This window comes from Salvelinus alpinus, chromosome 7 (assembly GCF_045679555.1).
Source record: "Salvelinus alpinus chromosome 7, SLU_Salpinus.1, whole genome shotgun sequence".
In the NCBI taxonomy this organism is placed as follows: Eukaryota; Metazoa; Chordata; class Actinopteri; order Salmoniformes; family Salmonidae; genus Salvelinus; species Salvelinus alpinus.
Genome location: NC_092092.1, coordinates 78223397 through 78246466, shown reverse-complemented (window position 1 = coordinate 78246466; position 23070 = coordinate 78223397). Strand labels below are relative to the sequence as shown.

Genomic DNA, 23070 nt, shown 5'->3' with positions numbered 1-23070 from the left:
GCAGGGCAGAGGAGAGCAGGGCAGAGGAGAGGAGAGGGCAGAGGAGAGGTAGAGGAGTGGAGGGGAGAGGTAGAGGAGTGGAGAGGAGAGGTAGAGGAGTGGAGGGGAGAGGCAGAGGAGTGGAGAGGAGAGGTAGAGGAGTGGAGAGGTAGAGGAGAGGAGAGTTTTGTACTGTGAAAGAATATAGCCTGGCATGTCACAAGGACATTCACCACCCCCTCTATCTCTCTCTCTCTCTCTCTCTCTCCCAGAAACCCATAATAGCATCATAGACATTTCAGGGCAGTTACGTGTTTTTTTCTGTACTGTTGAAGGTTTCTTTTCTATACAGAAAATTCATAATGTAAACAAACCTTTAACAGTACAGAAAAACCCCACGTCATTTCAGGAACAGCATCTCCCTCCTCCCCCCTCTCTCTACTCCCTCCTCCCCCCTCTCTCTACTCCCTCCTCCCCCCTCTCTCTACTCCCTCCTCCCCCCTCTCTCTACTCCCTCCTCCCCCCTCTCTCTCCTCCCTCCTCCCCCCTCTCTCTACTCCCTCCTCCCTCCTCTCTCTACTCCCTCCTCCCCCCTCTCTCTACTCCCTCCTCCCCCTCTCTCTACTCCCTCCTCCCCCCTCTCTCTACTCCCTCCTCCCCCCTCTCTCTCCTCCCTCCTCCCCCCTCTCTCTACTCCCTCCTCCCTCCTCTCTCTACTCCCTCCTCCCCCCTCTCTCTACTCCCTCCTCCCCCCTCTCTCTACTCCCTCCTCCCCCTCTCTCTACTCCCTCCTCCCCCCTCTCTCTACTCCCTCCTCCCCCCTCTCTCTACTCCCTCCTCCCCCTCTCTCTACTCCCTCCTCCCCCCTCTCTCTACTCCCTCCTCCCCCTCTCTCTACTCCCTCCTCCCCCTCTCTCTACTCCCTCCTCCCCCCTCTCTCTACTCCCTCCTCCCCCCTCTCTCTACTCCCTCCTCCCCCCTCTCTCTACTCCCTCCTCCCCCCTCTCTCTACTCCCTCCTCCCCCCTCTCTCTACTCCCTCCTCCCCCCTCTCTCTACTCCCTCCTCCCCCCTCTCTCTACTCCCTCCTCCCCCCTCTCTCTACTCCCTCCTCCCCCCTCTCTCTACTCCCTCCTCTCTCTACTCCCTCCTCCCCCCTCTCTCTACTCCCTCCTCCCCCCTCTCTCTACTCCCTCCTCCCCCCTCTCTCACTCCCCCCTCTCTACTCCCTCCTCTCTCTACTCCCTCCTCTCTCTACTCCCTCCTCTCTCTCTACTCCCTCCTCTCTCTACTCCCTCCTCTCTCTACTCCCTCCTCTCTCTACTCCCTCCTCTCTCACTCCCTCCTCTCTCTACTCCCTCCTCCCCCCTCTCTCTACTCCCTCCTCCCCCCTCTCTCTACTCCCTCCTCCCCCCTCTCTCTACTCCCTCCTCCCCCCTCTCTCTACTCCCTCCTCCCCCCTCTCTCTACTCCCTCCTCCCCCCTCTCCCTCCTCCCTCCTCCCCCCTCTCTCTACTCCCTCCTCCCCCCTCTCTACTCCCTCCTCCCCCCTCTCTCTACTCCCTCCTCCCCCCTCTCTCTACTCCCTCCTCCCCCCTCTCTCTACTCCCTCCTCCCCCCTCTCTCTACTCCCTCCTCCCCCCTCTCTCTACTCCCTCCTCCCCCCTCTCTCTACTCCCTCCTCCCCCCCTCTCTCTCCTCCCTCCTCCCCCCTCTCTCTCCTCCCTCCTCCCCCCTCTCTCTACTCCCTCCTCCCCCCTCTCTCTACTCCCTCCTCCCCCCTCTCTCTCCCTCCTCCCTCCTCCCCCCTCTCTACTCCCTCCTCCTCCCCCCTCTCTCTACTCCCTCCTCCCCCCTCTCTCTACTCCCTCCTCCCCCTCTCTCTACTCCCTCCTCCCCCCTCTCTACTCCCTCCCCCCTCTCTACTCCCTCCTCCCCCCTCTCTCTACTCCCTCCTCCCCCCTCTCTCTACTCCCTCCTCCCCCCTCTCTCTCTCCCTCCTCCCCCCTCTCTCTCTCTACTCCCTCCTCCCCCCTCTCTCTACTCCCTCCTCCCCCCTCTCTCACTCCCTCCTCCCCCCTCTCTCTACTCCCTCCTCCCCCCTCTCTCTACTCTCCTCCCTCCTACTCCCTCCTCCCCCCTCTCACTCCCTCCTCCCCCCTCTCACTCCCTCCTCCCCCCTCCCCCCTCTCTCTCCTCCCTCCTCCCCCCTCTCTCTACTCCCTCCTCCCCCCTCCCCCCTCTCTCTACTCCTCCTCCCTCCTCCCCCCTCTCTCTACTCCCTCCTCCCCTCCTCCCCCCTCTCTCTACTCCCTCCTCCCCCCTCTCTACTCCCTCCTCCCCCCTCCCCCCTCTCTCTACTCCCTCCTCCCCCCTCTCTCTACTCCCTCCTCCCCCCTCTCTACTCCCTCCCCTCCTCCCCCCTCTCTCTACTCCCTCCTCCCCTCCTCCCCCCTCTCTCCTCCCTCCTCCCCCCTCCCTCCTCTCCTCCCTCCTCCCCCCTCTCTCTCCTCCCTCCTCCCCCCTCTCTCTACTCCCTCCTCCCCCCTCTCTCTCCTCCCTCCTCCCCCCTCTCTCTACTCCCTCCTCCCCCCTCTCTACTCCCTCCTCCCCCCTCTCTCTCTCCCTCCTCCCCCCTCTCTCTACTCCCTCCTCCCCCCTCTCTCTCCTCCCTCCTCCCCCCTCTCTCTACTCCCTCCTCCCCCCTCTCTCTACTCCCTCCTCCCCCTCTCTCTACTCCCTCCTCCCCCCTCTCTCTACTCCCTCCTCCCCCCTCTCTCCTCCCTCCTCCCCCCTCTCTCTACTCCCTCCTCCCCCCTCTCTCTCCTCCCTCCTCCCCCCTCTCTCCTCCTCCCCTCTCTCCCTCCTCCTCCCCCCTCTCTACTCCCTCCTCCCCCCTCTCTCTACTCCCTCCTCCCCCCTCTCTCTACTCCCTCCTCCCCCCTCTCTCTACTCCCTCCTCCCCCCTCTCTCTACTCCCTCCTCCCCCCTCTCTCACTCCCTCCTCCCCCCTCTCTACTCCCTCCTCCCCCCTCTCTACTCCCTCCTCCCCCCTCTCTCTACTCCCTCCTCCCCCCTCTCTCTCCTCCCTCCTCCCCCCTCTCTCTCCTCCCTCCTCCCCCCTCTCTCTACTCCCTCCTCCCCCCTCTCTCTACTCCCTCCTCCCCCCTCTCTCTACTCCCTCCTCCCCCCTCTCTCTACTCCCTCCTCCCCCCTCTCTCTACTCCCTCCTCCCCCCTCTCTACTCCCTCCTCCCCCCTCTCTCACTCCCTCCTCCCCCCTCTCTCTACTCCCTCCTCCCCCCTCTCTCTACTCCCTCCTCCCCCCTCTCTCTACTCCCTCCTCCCCCCTCTCTCTACTCCCTCCTCCCCCCTCTCTCTACTCCCTCCTCCCCCCTCTCTCTACTCCCTCCTCCCCCCTCTCTCTACTCCCTCCTCCCCCCTCTCTCTCCTCCCTCCTCCCCCCTCTCTCTCCTCCCTCCTCCCCCCTCTCTCTCCAGTAAAACACCATCCGTCCATCATGCCTGGGTGTTGGTGGGCACAGCCCCCGATGCAGTCTGATTCTCTTTCTGAGGAGGTGGTCTGATTTGCCTCTTTACTCACAGACCCCGTCCCAAATTGCACCCTATTCCCTATTATAGTGCAGGACTCATAGGGCTCTGGTCAAAAGTAGTGCACTATATAGGAAATAGGGTGCCATTTGTGACTCTGCCATGGATTAGTCATTAAAAAGCTGTTAGCCACTGTCTCGCTCTCTCTCCGCTATCAGACTAATGCAATCACATCAACATGCAGAGATAAGGCTGTAATTACAGTGAAAAGCTGAGAGGCTCAAATCCCGGTTGAACTAAGCTCCCTGTTCCATATAAATTGGTGTACGCACTCCCCACGTCCCAAATGGCACCCTATTCCATACATAGTGCACTACGTTTGACCAGAGCTCTATGGGCCCTGGTCAAAAGTAGTGCACTGTGTAGGGAATAGGGTGCCATTTGGGATGTAGTAACTGTATGCATGTGCTCTCTGCAGGTAATGGCCCAATGATTGCTCTTAGTGAGACCGTTATTACTGTTGAGACTAGAGCCTTATATTGGGAAAACAATTACATGTAGGATGTTTTTGTCCATTTAGACTGTCTATGCTTGAGTAGTTTTATTATTGTTTAATATAGTTTTATATATGTAAGCCATGGAGAGCAGAGAGAAGTCTGTGTGGATGTCTTCCCAGCCAGGATATAGGAAATTGAAAAACAGAACTTGGAAAGTTGAAATGGAAAGTGTTTCTTCAGGGGAGATACAAGGTCCTCAAAGACATGAGTAAATATAAAACAAATAAGAAAATAAACATTCCCAGTCGTAGTCTTCTGTTTTCCTCCTAACCTTCCCCGTCGTAGTCTTCTGTTTTCCTCCTAACCTTCCCCGTCGTAGTCTTCTGTTTTCCTCCTAACCTTCCCCGTCGTAGTCTTCTGTTTTCCTCCTAACCTTCCCCGTCGTAGTCTTCTGTTTTCCTCCTAACCTTCCCCGTCGTAGTCTTCTGTTTTCCTCCTAACCTTCCCCGTCGTAGTCTTCTGTTTTCCTCCTAACCTTCCCAGTCGTAGTCTTCTGTTTTCCTCCTAACCTTCCCCGTCGTAGTCTTCTGTTTTCCTCCTAACCTTCCCAGTCGTAGTCTTCTGTTTTCCTCCTAACCTTCCCCGTCGTAGTCTTCTGTTTTCCTCCTAACCTTCCCCGTCGTAGTCTTCTGTTTTCCTCCTAACCTTCCCAGTCGTAGTCTTCTGTTTTCCTCCTAACCTTCCTCGTCGTAGTCTTCTGTTTTCCTCCTAACCTTCCCAGTCGTAGTCTTCTGTTTTCCTCCTAACCTTCCCAGTCGTAGTCTTCTGTTTTCCTCCTAACCTCCTCCTAGCATATCCAGAGGCAGTGTGTGTGTCTTTGTGTGATTGTGTGTGTGTCTATGTGTGAGTGTGTTTGTGCGAGTGTGTGTAAGGGCATATCCACAGGCAGTTGAACCACTGTCAGTTTTACTGCTCGTATCAATCCTCACTGACAACAGGTCAAAAAGACATTCTGACCCACACAATTCACTCCTCCTTCATCTCAGCAACCTCAATCTGCTCCTACTGCATGTGTAACACTCAAGATTAATGATGTTTTAGGTTTCGTCCCAAATGGCAAACCGTTCCCTATAGATAGTCAAAAGTAGTGCACTATGTACACTCTTAGAAAAAAGGGTTCCAAAAGGGTTCTTCGGCTGTCCCCATAGGAGAACCGTTTTTGGTTCCAGGTGGAACCCTTTTTGGTTCCAGGTGGAACCCTTTTTGGTTCCAGGTGGAACCCTTTTTGGTTCCAGGTAGAACCCTTTTTGGTTCCAGGTGGAACCCTTTTTGGTTCCAGGTAGAACCCTTTGTGGTTCCAGGTAGAACCCTTTGTGGTTCCAGGTAGAACCCTTTAGGGCTTGCAGATTATGTACGATGCCCCCTGGCGGCCATGTTGGAAGACCACCGCGTTTATTCTTCTGACAACAACAGCCGAGTGGCTACCCCAAACTGCATGATAACAGTGCCTAAAACGAGTTGATTCATCACCATGGTCATTTTCTGTGGAGTATTTGGCTGCTCTAACAAGGCAGGAAAGACAACAGGAAAAATATGTTTACAGATTCCCCGCAATCATGAAACACCATTGGTGATACCAATAAGATAAGTCTCAAGAACTGTCTGAAAAGCGAAGAAACCTTTTTGCCCGTCAAGACCTGAAACCAGACAGCTGTCAGTACAGGGTCTGCTACGATCATTTCATCACTGACTGGTAAGTCAAGTCTGATCAATTTCGAGTTTAGTTTAGCTATGCTAGCCAGGTGTTACACAACAACACTACAGTAAGTTAGCCAACATTAGCTAGCTAGATAGCTTGTAGTCTAGCTATTAGCATGTGTTGCGTGAGTTTCAAGTTTTGGGGAAGCAATTTTTCCACCATGAAAATGCACCTTTATAACAAAGGATTGCATGTCTCTATTATCGCATTTGAATTCTAATGTAAGCCTACTATTCCTAATGTGATGAGAAGATTGGATAGTGATAATTTAGGCTATTAATAAACTCTATTGGCATAGGAATGATAGGCTATAGCAGAGACGTTTCTTTCCTTTGCACTGGAAAAATGTGGATTTTGATAAACATTTCATGCAATTCTACTACACTTTATATGACTGGAGATATTAGCATAATCTTTTTGAATACGATTGTAGTCTAGGCCTACCCTACTGACACTGACAACAGATCAATAAAAACGACTTTGTCTTGAATGCAACCATGTAATCTAGGCCCAAAAGGGGTCATGGCTAAAAGGGATCCAGCTTTTGTCAAATTAACGTCAAAAGTATTTTTTTGGGGCATTTTAGCTAACCCTAACCCTTTTCCAAACCTTAACCTAATTCCCCTAACCTGCTACGTAAATTCTCCTAACCTGCTGAGTAAATTCTCCTAATCTGCTACGAAATGAGAAATATGACGTTAATTTGACAACAGCTGGATCCCTTCTAGCCATGACCATGAAAGCGGAGACAGGACGTCCATATAGCCTGGAGGAAAATATTGTCCCAAAACCTCCAGTGGTTTTCATATAATAACACAATAATCATTTGTTGAGAACTTTATTCACAAGAGGATGGAAAATGTATGGACATTACAGCATAGGACAAAGGCCTCAAAAGGATAGGATAACCTGCTGTGTTGACTATTGGTTGTTCCAGCCCAACAATAGACACGAAAACACCTGAATGAATTAAACACAACCAAACACTTAAGAGACCTGATAGTTTAGGTGACCTGAAGATGTGATATACTAACATCAGGTGTGCTTTTCATTTGTTTATGTAGGTTCACCAGCCGACCTCTATCAAGAAACCCATGTCAACTGCATTCCCATTGTGAAGATGAGCAATGCTGCAGCAGCATCAGTTTCTACTGTGAAGATGACACAATGCTGCAGCAGCATCAGTTTCTACTGTGAAGATGAGCAATGCTGCAGCAGCATCAGTTTCTACTGTGAAGATGAGCAATGCTGCAGCAGCATCAGTTTCTACTGTGAAGATGACACAATGCTGCAGCAGCATCAGTTTCTACTGTGAAGATGACACCATGCTGCAGCAGCATCAGTTTCTACTGTGAAGATGAGCAATGCTGCAGCAGCATCAGTTTCTACTGTGAAGATGAGCAATGCTGCAGCAGCATCAGTTTATACTGTGAAGATGACACAATGCTGCAGCAGCATCAGTTTATACTGTGAAGATGAGCGATGCTGCAGCAGCATCAGTTTATACTGTGAAGATGACACAATGCTGCAGCAGCATCAGTTTCTACTGTGAAGATGAGCAATGCTGCAGCAGCATCCGTTTCCACCTCTACTTTGTCCTTTGACGAGATGGGTGTCATATGCTGTGCTTTGGACTGTCTGATTGATTCTGTTGTGCCATTTGAGTAGAGAGCACCTTCACCTTGTTGTCATGACAAAAGGGCCCACTTAAACCATTTGAATATATACAATGTAATTTGGAACGTGTAAAATACTACTGTTTATGATATTGTAAACATACTGTACTTTAATAATAGGCTACATTGTTGTCTGGGTGAAATGAAAAGTATTGTGTCGTCTCTGCTCTGCCTAACCCCATTGAATAAAAAGTATTTCTTATAGCCCAACTATTTTCTTTCTTTACAATTTAAACACATGTAGCATAGACAATGTAATTGTTGTGGTATTCTTAGGCAAACCATCTTCATTATCACAGTAGCACTTCCATGTGCCACTCACCTTCTGGGAGAAAAGTATCTGGCAGTGAACTTGGTAGTAGTAGTTCTGTGTATGTTTTACGCTAACGATCCCATTATCTCCTGCTTTTGTTTTACGCTAACGATCCCATTATCTCCTACTTCCGTTTTACGCTAAGGATCCCATTATCTCCTACTTCCGTTTTACGCTAACGATCCCATTATCTCCTACTTCCGTTTTACGCTAAGGATCCCATTATCTCCTACTTCCGTTTTACGCTAACGATCCCATCTTCGCCTGTTTCCGTTTTACACTAACGATCCCATCTTCGCCTGCTTCCAAGGGTTGAATTTGCACTAAACAATTTCATGTAGGCACAAGGCATGTACAAAATGCAGTATAATGATTAGCCCTCATACACGTTGTCTACTGGTATCGTTTTTAAATTGAGAACATATACCTGAACAATATGTAAAACATTTGTGAGTTAAGCTATTCTCTGCTTCAAATGCACAATGTCAAGTGCTGCATTGCAAATGCCCATAAGGCTAATGCCATCATACTGTAGGCCAGTGTGATCTGTGATTAATCAATATCGACACTAGTTCATCTTGAATAATAAATAGTTCAGTTAACAATTAAAACAAGTTTAAACACTTAACTTCAAAGAATCAACACTATTTCATATCATTTCAAAGTGTACAAGTAAGCTACTTCATATGTAAAGGTTAGACATTTTGGTAACAAGAAGGCTATCATTACTAAAGCATCATTTCAGGTGAAACAAAAAAAAGTCAATACCAGAGGTGGTCAACATCGCTCCACTGATCCATGATCTACTGGGTGAGCAGACTTCTGTTGCAGACCAGCAATAGCACACCTGATTATGAATTAATTAGGTTTGATACATTGAATCAGGTGTGTTAGTGCTGGGCTGGAACAGAAGGCTGCACACCCAGTAGGGTTGGCCTGCTCCAGGTGTAATAGGTTTCTACATTGTGTGTGAATTTTAAACTGTATTTTTCTTCACAAAATGTAGTAACTTACGAACATCATTAGTGGAGGCTGCTGAGGGGAGGACGGCTCATAATAATGGCTGGAACGGAACAAATGGAATGGCATCAAATACATTGGAACCGTGTGTTTGATGTATTTGATACCATTCCACTGATTCCGCTCCAGTCATTACCACAAGCCCTCCCTCCCCAAAGAAGGTGCCACCAACCTCCTGTGGTACACATATAACCCATGGTATACAAGGATGTACCCTTATTCTCTTGGGACATTCATTGGGACCTCTTCATCTGCAGACAGGGTTTTACGGCTCTCTGTATCTGAGGGCAGAAAACATCACAAGAAACTTGTTTTATACTAAAATTAGACAGCACTGAATATTATGTTTCTATATCTCTCCTCAGTTTTCTCGCTAGGGACTAGAACTGGATCATCTTTTCATGATGTCCTCCCACAAAGGTACCGGGCCTATCTGGGGCGGCAGGTAGCCTAGTGGTTAGACTGTTGGGCCAGTAACCAAAAGGTTGCTAGATCGAATCCCTGAGCTGACAAGGTAAAAATCGGTTGTTATGCCCCTGAACAAGGCAGTTAACCCACTGTTCCTAAGCTGTCATTGTAAATAAGAATTTGTTTCTTTACTGACTTGCCTAGTTAAAAAACAAATATATAAAAAAATCCAGAGTTGCCTTATCTGACAGCTAGAAGTGCTAGCTAAACCTTTCACCCTCTTCCATGGCTGTTAGCTAGCTACCTAGTTACAAATGTATTAAGAGTTACACCGATAAATACATCAAGCTAACTAGCTAATATGAAGTTAGCAAGCTGGTGATATTTATTTCACTTAGCTAGCTATACAGTATGTAAAGTTAGCTAACTAGCGACCATTACGTTAGCAGCTCAATTGAGTTAGCCTGCCCTGCATACTAAATTACTGTAGCTAGCTAGCTAGCTAATAATATATATTTGTTGTCATTTTCAAAAATATATTTACTTACTTGAATAGGTTCTTCCACTGTCTCCGTTTTCTGGGTCCTTAGAAAAACAAAAAAATGGGCTTCCAGGAGTTTCCGGTGGTAGCAAAACGCAGCCAGCCATGTGGAGAATTGGAGAACATCCAAAAGACTGACTGTAGTCTTCCAACATGGTGCCTCGTGCAGTTGCTTTCTGATTTGTGAAGCAACTGCAAGCCCTCAATAAGGACAGCATCCTGTTTCCACAACTTTCGACAACTTGATTGGAGTCCACCTGTGGTAAATTCAATTGATTAGACATGATTTGGAAAGGCACACACCTGTCTATATAAGGTCCCACAGTTGACAGTGCATGTCAGAGCAAAAACCAAGCCAAGAGGTTAAAGGAATTGTTCGTAGAGTTACAAGACAGGATTGTGTCAAGGCACAGATCTGAGGAAGGGTACCAAAAAATGTCTGCATCATTGAAGGTCCCCAAGAACACAGTTGCCTCCATCATTCTTAAATGGAATAAGTTTGGAACCACCAAGAGTCTTCCTAGAGCTGGCCGCCCCCAGCCAAAAGGAGCAATCGGGGGAGAAAGGCCTTGGTCAGGGAGGTGACCAAGAACCTGATGGTCAATCTGAAAGAGCTCTAGAGTTTCTCTTATGGTAGGGGGGCCAGACGGAAGCCACTCCTCAGTAAAAGGCACTTGACAGCCCGCTTGGAGTTTGCCAAAAGGCACCTAAAGACTCTCAGACCATGAGAAACAAGATTCTCTGGTCTGATGAAACCAAGATTGAACTCTTTTGCCTGAATGCCAAGCGTCACATCTGGAGGAAACCTGGCACCATCCCTACGGTGAAGCATGGTGTGGGAATGTTTTTCAGCGGCAGGGACTGGGAGACTAGTCAGAATCGAGGCAAAGATGAACTGAGCAAAGTACGGAGAGATCCTTGATGAAAACCTGTTCTAGCGTTCTCAGGACCTCAGACTGGGGCGAATGTTCACCTTCCAACAGGACAACGACCTTAAGCACACAGCCAAGACAATGCAGGAATGGCTTTGGGACAAGTCTCTGAATGTCTCTGAGTGGCCCAGTCAGAGCCCGGACTTGAACCCGATCTAACATCTCTGGAGAGACCTGAAAATAGCTGTGCAGCGACGCTCCCCATCCAACCTGACAGAGCTTAAGAGGATCTCCAGAGAAGAATGGGAGAAACTCCCCAAATACAGGTGTGCCAAGCTTGTAGCGTCATACCCAAGAACACTTGAGGCTGTAATCGCTGCCAAAGGTGCTTCAACAAAGTACTGAGTAAAGGGTCTGAATACTTATGTAAATGAGATATTTCAGTTTTTATTTGTAAAAAAATGTGCAAACATCTCTAAAAACCATTTTTTCTTTGTCATTATGGGGTATTGTGTGTAGATTGATGAGGAAAGAAAACAATTTAATCAATTTTAGAACAAGGTTGTAATGTAACAAAATGTGGAAAAAGTCAATGGGTCTGAATACTTTCTGAAGCTTAAGATAACCATGAGCAATGCCAAGCGTCGGCTGGAGTGGTAATAAGCTTGCCACCATTGGACTCTGGAGCAGTGGAAACACGTTCTCTGGAGTGATGACTCCTTGGCACTCCGACGGACGAATCTGGATTTGGCGGATGCAAGGAGAAAGCTACCTATCCCAATGCATCCTGTCAACTGTGAAGTTTGATGGAGGAGGAATAATGGTCTGGGGCTGTTTTTCATGGTTCGGGCCCCTTACTTCCAGTGAAGGGAAATCTTAACTCTACAGCGTTAAGGCCCTTTTCTGTTTCAGAAAGACAATGCTCCCTGCACAAAACGAGGTCCATACAGAAATGTTTTGTCGGGATCGTTGTGGAAGAACTTGCCTGGACTGCACAGAGCCCTGACCTCAAGAACCAACGAACACCTTTGGAATGTATTGGAATGCCGACTGCCGACTGAGCCAGACCTAAGCAAGTCCAAAAATGTTCCAACATCTAGTGGAAAGCCTTCCCAGAAGAGTGGAGGCTGTTATAGCAGCAACGGGGGGACCAACTCCATATTAATGCCCATGATTCTAGCTCCACAATGAGATAGGGTGCAGGCCAGGCAGCAGGCTGTTAGCCAGCCTGCCAGCTTAGTGGAGTCTGCCACTTGCACAGTCAGTGTAGTCAGCTCAGCTATCCCCGTTGAGACTGTGTCTGTGCCTCGATCTAGATTGTGCAAAACTAAACAGGGCGGTGTTCACGTTAGCAATCTCACTGGAATAATTGACCTCCTCCATTCCTGTCATTATTGAAAGAGATTGTGATATCTCACATCTCAAAATAGGGCTACTTAATGTTAGATCCCTCACTTCCAAGGCAGTTATAGTCAATGAACTAATCACTGATCATAATCTTGATGTGATTGGCCTAACTGAAACATGGCTTAAGCCTGATGAATATACTGTGTTAAATGAGGCTTCACCTCCTGGTTACACTAGTGACCATATCCCCCACGCATCCTGCAAAGGCAGAGGTGTTGCTAACATTTACAATAGCAAATTTCAATTTACCCCCCCAAAATTACTGCGTTTTTGTCTTTTGAGCTTCTAGTCATGAAATCTATGCAGCCTACTCAATCACTTTTTATAGCTACTGTTTACAGGCCTCCTGGCCCATATACAGCGTTCCTCACTGAGTTCCCTGAATTCCTATCAGACCTTGTAGTCATGGCAGAAAATATTAAAATTTTTGGTGACTTTAATATTCACATTTAAAAGTCCACAGACCCACTCCAAAAGCCATCATCGACTCAGTGGGTTTTGTCCAACATGTCTCCGGACCTACTCACTGCCACAGTCATACTCTGGACCTAGTTTTGTCCCGTGGAATAAATATTGTGGATCTTAATGTTTTTCCTCATCCTGGACAATCGGACCACCATTTTATTACATTTGCAATCACAACAAATAATCTGCTCAGACCCCAACCAAGGCTCATCAAAAACCGTGCCATAAATTCTCAGACAACCTAAAGATTCCGAGATGCCGTTCCAGACTCCCTCCACGTACCCAAGGACGTTATAGTACAAAAATTGGTTAACCAGCTAACTGAGGAACTAAATTAAACCTTACGTAATCCCCTAGATGCAGTCGCACCCCTTCTCCCGGGTGGCGCAGTGGTCTAGGGCATTGCATCGCAGTGCTAGCTGCGCCACCAGAGTCTCTGGGTTCGCGCCCAGGCTGGGCTGGGTTCGCGCCCAGGCTCTGTCGCAGCCGGCCGCAACCGGGGCGACGCACAATTGGCATAGCGTCGTCCGGGTTAGGGAGTGTTTGGCCGGTAGGGAGGGTTTGGCCGGTAGGGATATCCTTGTCTCAGTATGTAAAAATGTAATAAAATGTATGCACTCTACTGTAAGTCGCTCTGGATAAGAGCGTCTGCTAAATGACTAAAATGTAAATGTAAATGTAAAAACCAAAAACATTTGTCATAAGAAACTTGCTCCCTGGTATACAGAAAATACCCGAGCCCTGAAGCAAGCATCCAGAAAATCGGAACGGAAATGGCGCTACACCAAACTGGAAGTCTTCCGACAAGCATGGAAAGACAGTACCGTGTAGTATCGAAGAGCCCCCACTCTTACTTGATCATCCTATTTTTCCAACTTAATTGAGGAGAATAAGAACAATCCAAAATGTATTTTTGATACTGTCGCAAAGCTAACTAAAAAGCAGCATTCCCCAAAAAATGATGGCTTTCACTTCAGCAGTGATAAATTCATGAACTTCTTTGATGAAAAGATCATGATCATTAGAAAGAAAATTACGGACTGCATAAATCTGCTTATTTCTCCAACGCCCAGTTGTCCTGAGTCTGCACAACACTGCACAACACTAGGATCAAGGGAGACACTCAAGTGTTTTAGTACTATATCTCTTGACACATTGATGAAAATAGTCATGGCCTCTAAACCTTCAACATGCATACTGTTTCAACTAAACTACTGAAAGAGCTGCTTCCTGTGATTGGACCTCCTATGTTGAACATAATAAACTGCTCCCTATCCACCGAATGTGTACCAAACTCACTAAAAGTGGCAGTAATAAACCCTCTCTTGAAAAAGCCAAACCTTGACCCAGAAAAAAAAAAAAAACTATTGGCCTGTATCGAATCTCCCATTCTTCTCAAATTTTTGGAAAAAGCTGTTGCGCAGCAACTCACTGCCTTCCTGAAAACAAAGAATGTATACGAACCGCTTCAGTCTGGTTTTAGACCCCATCATAGCACTGAGACTGCACTCATGAATGACCTTTTAATGGCGTCAGACCGGGGCTCTGCATCTGTCCTCGTGCTCCTAGACCTTAGTGCTGCTTTTGATACCATTGATCGCCACATTCTATTGGAGAGATTGGAAACCCAAATTGGTCTACACGTACAAGTTCTGGCCTGGTTTAGATCTTATCTGTCGGTAAAGATGTCTCTGTGGATGGTTTGTCCTCTGACAAATCAACTGTACATTTCGGTGTTCCTCAAGGTTCCGTTTTAGGACCATTATTGTTTTCACTATATATTTGACCTCTTGGTGATGTCATTCGGAAACATAATGTTAACTTTCACTGCTAACTTTCATTGCTCCAGAACGATACACTTCTGTACATTTTGATGAAACATGGTGAAGCCCCAAAATCTCCCTCCCTGGAAGCGTTTCAGACATAAGGAAGTGGATGGCGGCACATTTTTTACTTTTAAACTCAAAACAGAGATGCTAGTTCTAGGTCCCAGGAAACAAAGAGATCTGCTGTTTGATCTGACAATTAATCTTGATGGTTGTACAGTCGTCTCAAATAAAACTGTGAAGGACCTCGGCGTTATTCTGGACCCTGATCACTCTTTTGACAAACATATCAAGACTGTTTCAAGGACAGCTTTATTCCATCTACGTAACATTGCAAAAATCAGAAACTTTCTGTCTAAAAATGATGCAGAAAAATGTATCCATGCTTTTGTCACTAGATTAGACTACTGCAATGCACTACTTTCCGGCTACCTGGATAAAGCACTAAATAAACTTCAGATAGTGCTCAACACGGCTGCTAGAATCTTGACTAGAACCCCAAAATTTGATCATATTACTCCAATGCTAGCCTCTCCACACTGGCTTCCTGTTAAGGCTAGGGCTGATTTCAAGGTTATACTGCTAACCTACAAAGCATTACATGGGCTTGCTCCTACCTATCTTTCCGATTTGGTCCTGCCGTACATACCTACACGTACGCTACGGTCACAAGACGCAGGCCTCCTTACTATCCCTAGAATTTCTAAGCAAACAGCTGGAGGCAGGGCTTTCTCCTATAGAGCTCAATTTTTATGGAATGGTATGCCTATCCAGTTGAGTCACTGACTTGATCTTCCTGTCCGGGTTGGCGCCCTCCCTTGGGTTGTGCCGTGGCGGAGATCTTTGTGGGCTATACTCGGCCTTGTCTCAGGATGGTAAGTTGGTGGTTGAAGATATCCCTCTAGTGGTGTGGGGGCTGTGCTTTGGCAAAGTGGGTGGGGTTATATACTTCCTGTTTGGCCCTGTCCGGGGGTATCATCGGATGGGGCCACAGTGTCTCCCGACCCCTCCTGTCTCAGCCTCCAGTATTTATGCTACAATAGTTTATGTGTTGGGGGGCTAGGGTCAGTCTGTTATATCTGGAGTATTTCTCCTGTCTTATCCGGTGTCCTGTGTGAATTTAAGTATGCTCACTCTAGTTCTCTCTCTTTCTTTCTTTCTTTCTTTCTTTCTTTCTTTCTTTCTTTCTTTCTTTCTTTCTTTCTTTCTTTCTTTCTTTCTTTCTTTCTTTCTTTCTTTCTTTCTGTCTTTCTGTCTTTCTTTCTGTCTTTCTTTCTTTCTTCTCGGAGGACCTGAGCCCTAGGACCATGCCTCAGGACTACCTGGCCTCCAGTTTCAACTGTTCTGCCTGCGGTTATGGAACCCTGACCTGTTCACCGGACATGCTACCTTGTCCCGGACCTGCTGTTTTCGACTCTCTCTCTCTCTCTACAGCACCTGCTGTCTCTAACTCTGAATGATCAGCTATGAAAAGCCAACTGACATTTATTCCTGAGGAGTTGGCCTGTTGCACCCTCTACAACCACTGTGATTATTATTATTTGACCCTGTTGGTCATCTATGAACGTTTGAACATCTTGGCCATGTACTGTTATAATATCCACCCAGCACAGCCAGAAGAGGACTGGCCACCCCTCAGAGCCTGGTTCCTCGCTAGGTTTCTTCCTAAGGTTCCTGCCTTTCTAGGGAGTTTTTCCTAGCCAGCGTGCTTCTACCTCTGCATTGCTTGGTGTTTGGGGTTTTAGGCTGGGTTTCAGTATAGCACTTTGTGACATCGGCTGATGTAAAAAGGGCTTTATAAATACATTTGATTGATTGATGTTCGACAAGCAGGTGTCCAAATACTTTTAGTCATGTACAGTATACTTCATCCATCAGACACACACACACACACACACACACACACACACACACACACACACACACACACACACACACACACACACACACACACACACACACACACACACACACACACACACACACACACACACACACACACACACACACACACACACAAAGAGGCTTAGTAATGAAAGGTCAGTGATACTGCATTCTGTGGAAGATGACATTGGGCTATGGTCATTTGTCAGGGTTTGTCTGTTCAGTAACTGGTCTGTTTGATTATACATCTCAGTGTAGGCCGAGAGAGCGTTAGCTAATAATGACGTATTGTGTGAGGATTCCCTTGTCACAACAATTTATTCACATCTATGATAACCTTTCTAGGACATGCGTTCCGCTAGCGGAACCCCTGACAACATTCCGCTGAAAAGGCAGCGCGGGAAATTCAAAGATATTTTTCCGAAATATGTAACTTTCACACATTAACAAGTCCAATACAGCAAATGAAAGATAAACATCTTGTTAATCTACCCATCATGTCCGATTTAAAAAATGTTTTACGGCGAAAACACAACATATGATTATGTTAGATCACCGCCAAGTCCAAAAAACACACAGCCATTTTCCCAGCCAAAGATGAGTCACAAAAAGCAGAAATAGAGATAAAATTAATCACTAACCTTTGATGATCTTCATCAGATGACACTCATAGGACATTACACAATACATGTATGTTTTGTTCGATAATGTGCATATTTATATCCAAAAATCTCAGTTTACATTGGCGCCGTGTTCAGAAATGCCTCCAAAATATTCTGAGAAATTGCAGAGAGCCACATCAAATAACAGAAGTACTCATCATAAACTTTGATGAAAGATACATGTTTTACATAGAATTAAAGATACACTTGTTCTTAATGCAACCGCTGTGTCAGATTTCAAAAAAACTTTACGGAAAAAGCACACCATGCAATAATCTGAGACGGCGCTCAGATATAAACAACATTTCTCTGCCATGTTGGAGTCAACAGAAATACGAAATTACATCATAAATATTCCCTTACCTTTGATGATCATCATCAGAATGCACTCCCAGGAATCCTAGTTCCACAATAAATTGTTGTTTTGTTCGATAATGTCCATTACTTATGTCCAAGTAGCTACTTTTGCTAGCGCGTTTAGTACACATATCCAAATGCTCGCGCAGGTCCAGGCGAACGTCGGACGAAAACTTCAAAAAGTTATATTACAGGTCGAATAAACTTGTCAAACTAAGTAGAGAATCAATGTTCAGGATGTTGTTATCATAAATATTCAATAACGTTCCAACTGGAGAATTCCTTTGTGTCTACAGAAGTATTGGAACGCAAGGCGATATCATGTGGAATGCGCATGACCAGGAACTGGCACTCTGCCAGACCACTAACTCAAACAGTTCCCATCTGGCCCCACATCACAGTAGAGGCTTCATTCAACGTTCTACAGACTGTTGACATCTAGTGGAAGGCGTAGGAAGTGCAAACAGATCCATATCTTACTGGGATTTCAATAGGTGATGAGTTGAAAATCGACCAGTCTCAGAATTCTCACTTCCTGTTTGGATTTTTTCTCAGGTTTTTGCCTGCCATATGAGTTCTGTTATACTCACAGACATCATTCAAACAGTTTTAGAAACTTCAGAGTGTTTTATATCCAATAGTAATAATAATATGCATATATTAGCATCTGTGACAGAGTAGGAGGCAGTTCACTCTGGGCACGCTATTCATCCAAAGTGAAAATGCTGCCCCCTATCCCTAAAAAGATAATTGATGAATTCAATATATGAGTCATTTGTGAACTATAGCCTGCAGTCTCTATCTTCTTTTGTCACTTCAGTTATGGAAATCAGGTGTCATTCAAGATGAAACTCAATGTTGTGTGTGTGTCTACACACGTGTCTTCTCCAGGTGGCCCATCCAGGTGGTCTTCGTCCCACTGCGACTGCTGCTGCAAGAGCCACAGGAGCGAGCGTGAGGGAGAGAGCGGCACTTCTTTGAACGAGCTCTCTACTTCCTGCTCCGAGACCCAATCAGAAGCCAGCTCCCCTCAGGGCACTGTCATCTGTGGTTCCGTCAGCCGACAGCCTCACCCCATCGCCCAGACCCTGGAACGGCCACTGAAGAAAGGTGTGGGTGTACCTCTCCTCTTGTACCTCCTGTTTTACACCTTTCCCCTTGTGTGACCTTGGGTGTTTTGAAAGGCATCTGTCAAATAAAATCTCTTGTGCTTCTTCTTCTCCTCCCCCTCCTCAATATAGGTCCCGTTCAGCTGCTCCAGCCGTCGGAGATGAGGAGGAAGACGGACCTGCTCCGTGTGAGGACCATGGGGATCAGGGACCACCGGGAGGCTGCAGCCAAGAGGAAAGCCAACAAGGAGAAGTTAACACCGGAGCAGGAGCTGGAGAGGTGCATCCAGGACTTCCACAGGATCAGGATTCCTGACCGCTTCCCCGAGAGGAAGTACATGTGGCAACAAGAGCTGCTGAGAAAGTACCGTCTCTAAGGGGAAGGAGGGAGGGAGGGAAAGGGAAGGAGGGGAGGAGGAGGGAGGAGGGGAAGGAGGGGAGGGGGAGGGAGGGAGGGAGGAGGGGAAGGAGGGGAGGGGGAGGGAGGGAGGCAGGGAGTTAGGGAAGGAGGGAGGGATAGAGTCCATTCCCAACAGGGCAGAGTTAAAAAGTAAGACAAATATTTGCACAAAAAATGGAAATAGTATCACAATAAAAACAATAACGAGCCTATAAACAAGGAGTACCAGTACTGAGTCACTGTCCAGGGGTACGAGGTAGTTGAGGTAATAACTACACTACACTACCATTCAAAAGTTTGGGGTCACTTAGAAATGCCCTTGTTTTTTTAAAGAAAAGCACATTTTTTTGTCCATTAAAATAACATCAAATTGATCAGAAATAATGTTGATATTGTTAATGTTGCAAATGACTATTGTAGCTGGAAATGGCAGATTTTTTATGGAATATCTACATACGCGTACAGAGGCCCATTATCAGCAACCATCACTCCTGTGTTCCAATGGCATGTTGTGTTAGCTAATCCAAGTTAATAATTTTAAAAGGCTAATTGATCATTAGAAAACCCTTTTGCAATTATGTTAGCACAGCTGAAAACTGTTGTTCTGATTAAAGAATCAATAAAACTGGCCTTCTTTAGACTAGTTGAGTATCTGGAGCATCAGCATTTGTGGGTTCGATTACAGGCTCAAAATGGCCAGAAACAAAGAACTTTCTTCTGAAACTTGTCAGTCTATTCTTGTTCTGAGAAATGAAGGCTATTCCATGTGAGAAATTGCCAAGAAACTGAAGATCTCGTACAACGTTGTGTACTACTCCATTCACAGAACAGGGCAAACGGTCTCTAACCAGAATAGAAAGAGGAGTGGGAGGCCCCGGTGCACAACTGAGCAAGAGGACAAGTACATTAGAGTGTTTAGTTTGAGAAACAGACGCCTCGCAAGTCCTCAACTGGCAACTTCATTAAGTAGTACCCACAAAACACCAGTCTCAACGTCAACAGTGAAGAGGCGACTCCGGAATGCTGGCCTTCTAGGCAGAGTTGCAAAGAAAAAGCCATATCTCAGACTGGCCAATAAAAATAAAATATTAAGAGGGGCAAAAGAACACAGACACTGGACAGAGGAACTCTTTCAAAAACAAGGACATTTGACCCCAAACTTTTGAACGGTAGTGTATATACAACGAGTACCAGTACTGAGTCAATGTCCAGGGGTATGAGGTCGTTGAGGTAATTACTAGACTATATACAAGGAGTACCAGTACTGAGTCAATGCCCAGGGGTATGAGGTCGTTGAGGTAATTACTAGACTATATACAAGGACTACCAGTACTGAGTCAATGTCCAGGGGTATAAGGTCGTTGAGGTAATTACTAGACTATATACAAGGAGTACCAGTACTGAGTCAATGCCCAGGGGTATGAGGTCGTTGAGGTAATTACTAGACTATATACAAGGAGTACCAGTACTGAGTCAATGTCCAGGGGTATGAGGTCGTTGAGGTAATTACTAGACTATATACAAGGAGTACCAGTACTGAGTCAATGTCCAGGGGTATGAGGTCGTTGAGGTAATTGAGGTAATACAGTATGTACATGTGGGTAGGGGTAAAAGTAGGCAATCCAAAAAAAGTAACACAGGAAATAGTAACATAATAAAAAGAACAGGAAGAGAGAGAAAAAGAGGGAGGGCTCAATTTCCTTGCAGGGTATTCGCTAAAGACTAACAGACTGCAACACTCTCAAAGACAATCATGTACTATATTAGAGAAATTGAAGAAATCAAGGACACTGTATTGCCAGCATGTATAGCAGAGCACAGTGAATCTAGCACAAAACGAGGCCACATTTGTCAAGGGTTTGTGATGTGTGCACAGTGTCTTTTTTTGTGATATGCACATGTGTTAACCAGGTCACTCCTGTTGCTGTTCAAATCCCGGTCACTGCAAGGGACACTATAGCCACACTCCCTGTGGGGAAAGTCATGATTAGCCTGTTGAGCTAAAGGCTATTTCACCTGTTCAAGCCAAGAACCAACCTCAGGGGCAGTGGGATACACCGTAACCAGCTCAAATATCCATCCTCATCACAAGCTCCATCCCACACGTTCAGTTACAGCTAGCTAGTGCTTGATATGGAACGAGTTAGCAGCCACAGTTGCAGTGTTTTTTATGGACGTGTGAGTTTGTATGGGTTCTGGACATAAGGAGAGCACTATGCCTGTGGATGTATCAGAATGGTTCTGTGGTTCTGTGTCAGGCAGACCCATCACAGAAGATGTCACATCTCTTTATTGTACTACAACAACGCCACTGCATGTCATTTCACCCTAGAAGACTATTGTGTCAGTAATATGGTCTGAGACTCATATCATTAGACTATAGTGTCAGTAATATGGTCTGAGACTCATATCATTAGACTATAGTGTCAGTAATATGGTCTGAGACTCATATCATTAGACTATAGTGTCAGTAATATGGTCTGAGACTCATATCATTAGACTATAGTGTCAGTTATATGGTCTGAGACTCATATCATTAGACTATAGTGTCAGTTATATGGTCTGAGACTCATATCATTAGACTATAGTGTCAGTAATATGGTCTGAGACTCATATCATTAGACTATAGTGTCAGTAATATGGTCTGAGACTCATATCATTAGACTATAGTGTCAGTTATATGGTCTGAGACTCATATCATTAGACTATAGTGTCAGTTATATGGTCTGAGACTCATATCATTAGACTATAGTGTCAGTTATATGGTCTGAGACTCATATCATTAGACTATAGTGTCAGTTATATGGTCTGAGACTCATATCATTAGACTATAGTGTCAGTAATATGGTCTGAGACTCATATCATTAGACTATAGTGTCAGTAATATGGTCTGAGACTCATATCATTAGACTATAGTGTCAGTTATATGGTCTGAGACTCATATCATTAGACTATAGTGTCAGTTATATGGTCTGAGACTCATATCATTAGACTATAGTGTCAGTAATATGGTCTGAGACTCATATCATTAGACTATAGTGTCAGTTATATGGTCTGAGACTCATATCATTAGACTATAGTGTCAGTTATATGGTCTGAGACTCATATCATTAGACTATAGTGTCAGTAATATGGTCTGAGACTCATATCATTAGACTATAGTGTCAGTAATATGGTCTGAGACTCATATCATTAGACTATAGTGTCAGTAATATGGTCTGAGACTCATATCATTAGACTATAGTGTCAGTAATATGGTCTGAGACTCATATCATTAGACTATAGTGTCAGTAATATGGTCTGAGACTCATATCATTAGACTATAGTGTCAGTAATATAGTCTGAGACTCATATCATTAGACTATAGTGTCAGTAATATGGTCTGAGACTCATATCATTAGACTATAGTGTCAGTGGTCTGAGACTCATATCATTAGATGCTGTCCATTTATTATGTGTGGTGTATAAATCCAATTGTGCATCCGAAGTAGCATTATATTCCCTATATATAGTGCACTACTTTTCAAAAGTAGTGCACTATATATAGGGAATAGGGCACCATTTGGGGACACAACCCAATACTGTATGTCGTGGTGACTGAGTGAGGCCAACTTCGTCTATGAGGGCACTGCCTAGATTTTCCATTTGCTATTGTAAACATTCTTGTCTGAATTTGTCAATATGTCATGTGCGTGTAGCATAGGAAAACGTGTAGGTAGGCTGCAGAACGTAATGCTGATGGGTATTCTAAGATCCCCCCCGATTGTAAGTGTGCAAAAAAATCTATTAAATGAGTTGAAAATGCAATTACTTGTGTGACTCTGACTCTTTGACAGCGTTGCTGACTGGATTGAACGGTTGACTGTGCAGTTGTGTTTCCAGGATCAAAACAGGAAATAAGTACAGGGTTTGGTCTGAAATGGAACCCTATTCCGTTTATAGTGCACTATGGCACCCTATTCCCTCTATAGGGCACTATGACACCCTATTCCCTCTGTAGTGCACTATTGTTGACTAGTCTTGTCGAAAGTATTTGCTCAATAGGGTGTCTTTTCACAGCACAGGTCTAATTTATTTCAGAAGTTATTTTCAGAGTTATATTCCCTCTGATCCTCATGCTACCCCTCTCACTGAGTTGAGTTGACAGAATTAAATATTATTCGCTTGGGATGATACGAAATTATCCAAAGAGGATTCAGTAGGCTTCTTCCCTGACAATGAGGCAGAGTTTGGAGAGTTTCTGCCTAATTTCTCGGGATAAGTCGCTCCGTTGGATTCCCGTCAAAAATCCTCCTTTTCTCGTCTTATACACGTTCCATGTATATAGTGCACTACTTTGGACCAAC

General features: G+C 45.8%; 1 protein-coding gene across 1 annotated transcript in view; it reads left to right on the top strand.

Moving 5' to 3' along the window:
* LOC139581712 (BTB/POZ domain-containing protein KCTD16-like) overlaps positions 1-18701 on the top strand; it is a 64963-nt gene extending 46262 nt beyond the window's left edge. The window contains exons 2-3 of the mRNA XM_071411761.1: positions 18107-18325; positions 18457-18701. Coding sequence (XP_071267862.1) covers positions 18107-18325; positions 18457-18701 — 464 coding nt within the window. The remainder of the gene's footprint in view (positions 1-18106; positions 18326-18456) is intronic.
* Positions 18702-23070: the final 4369 nt, after the last annotated feature.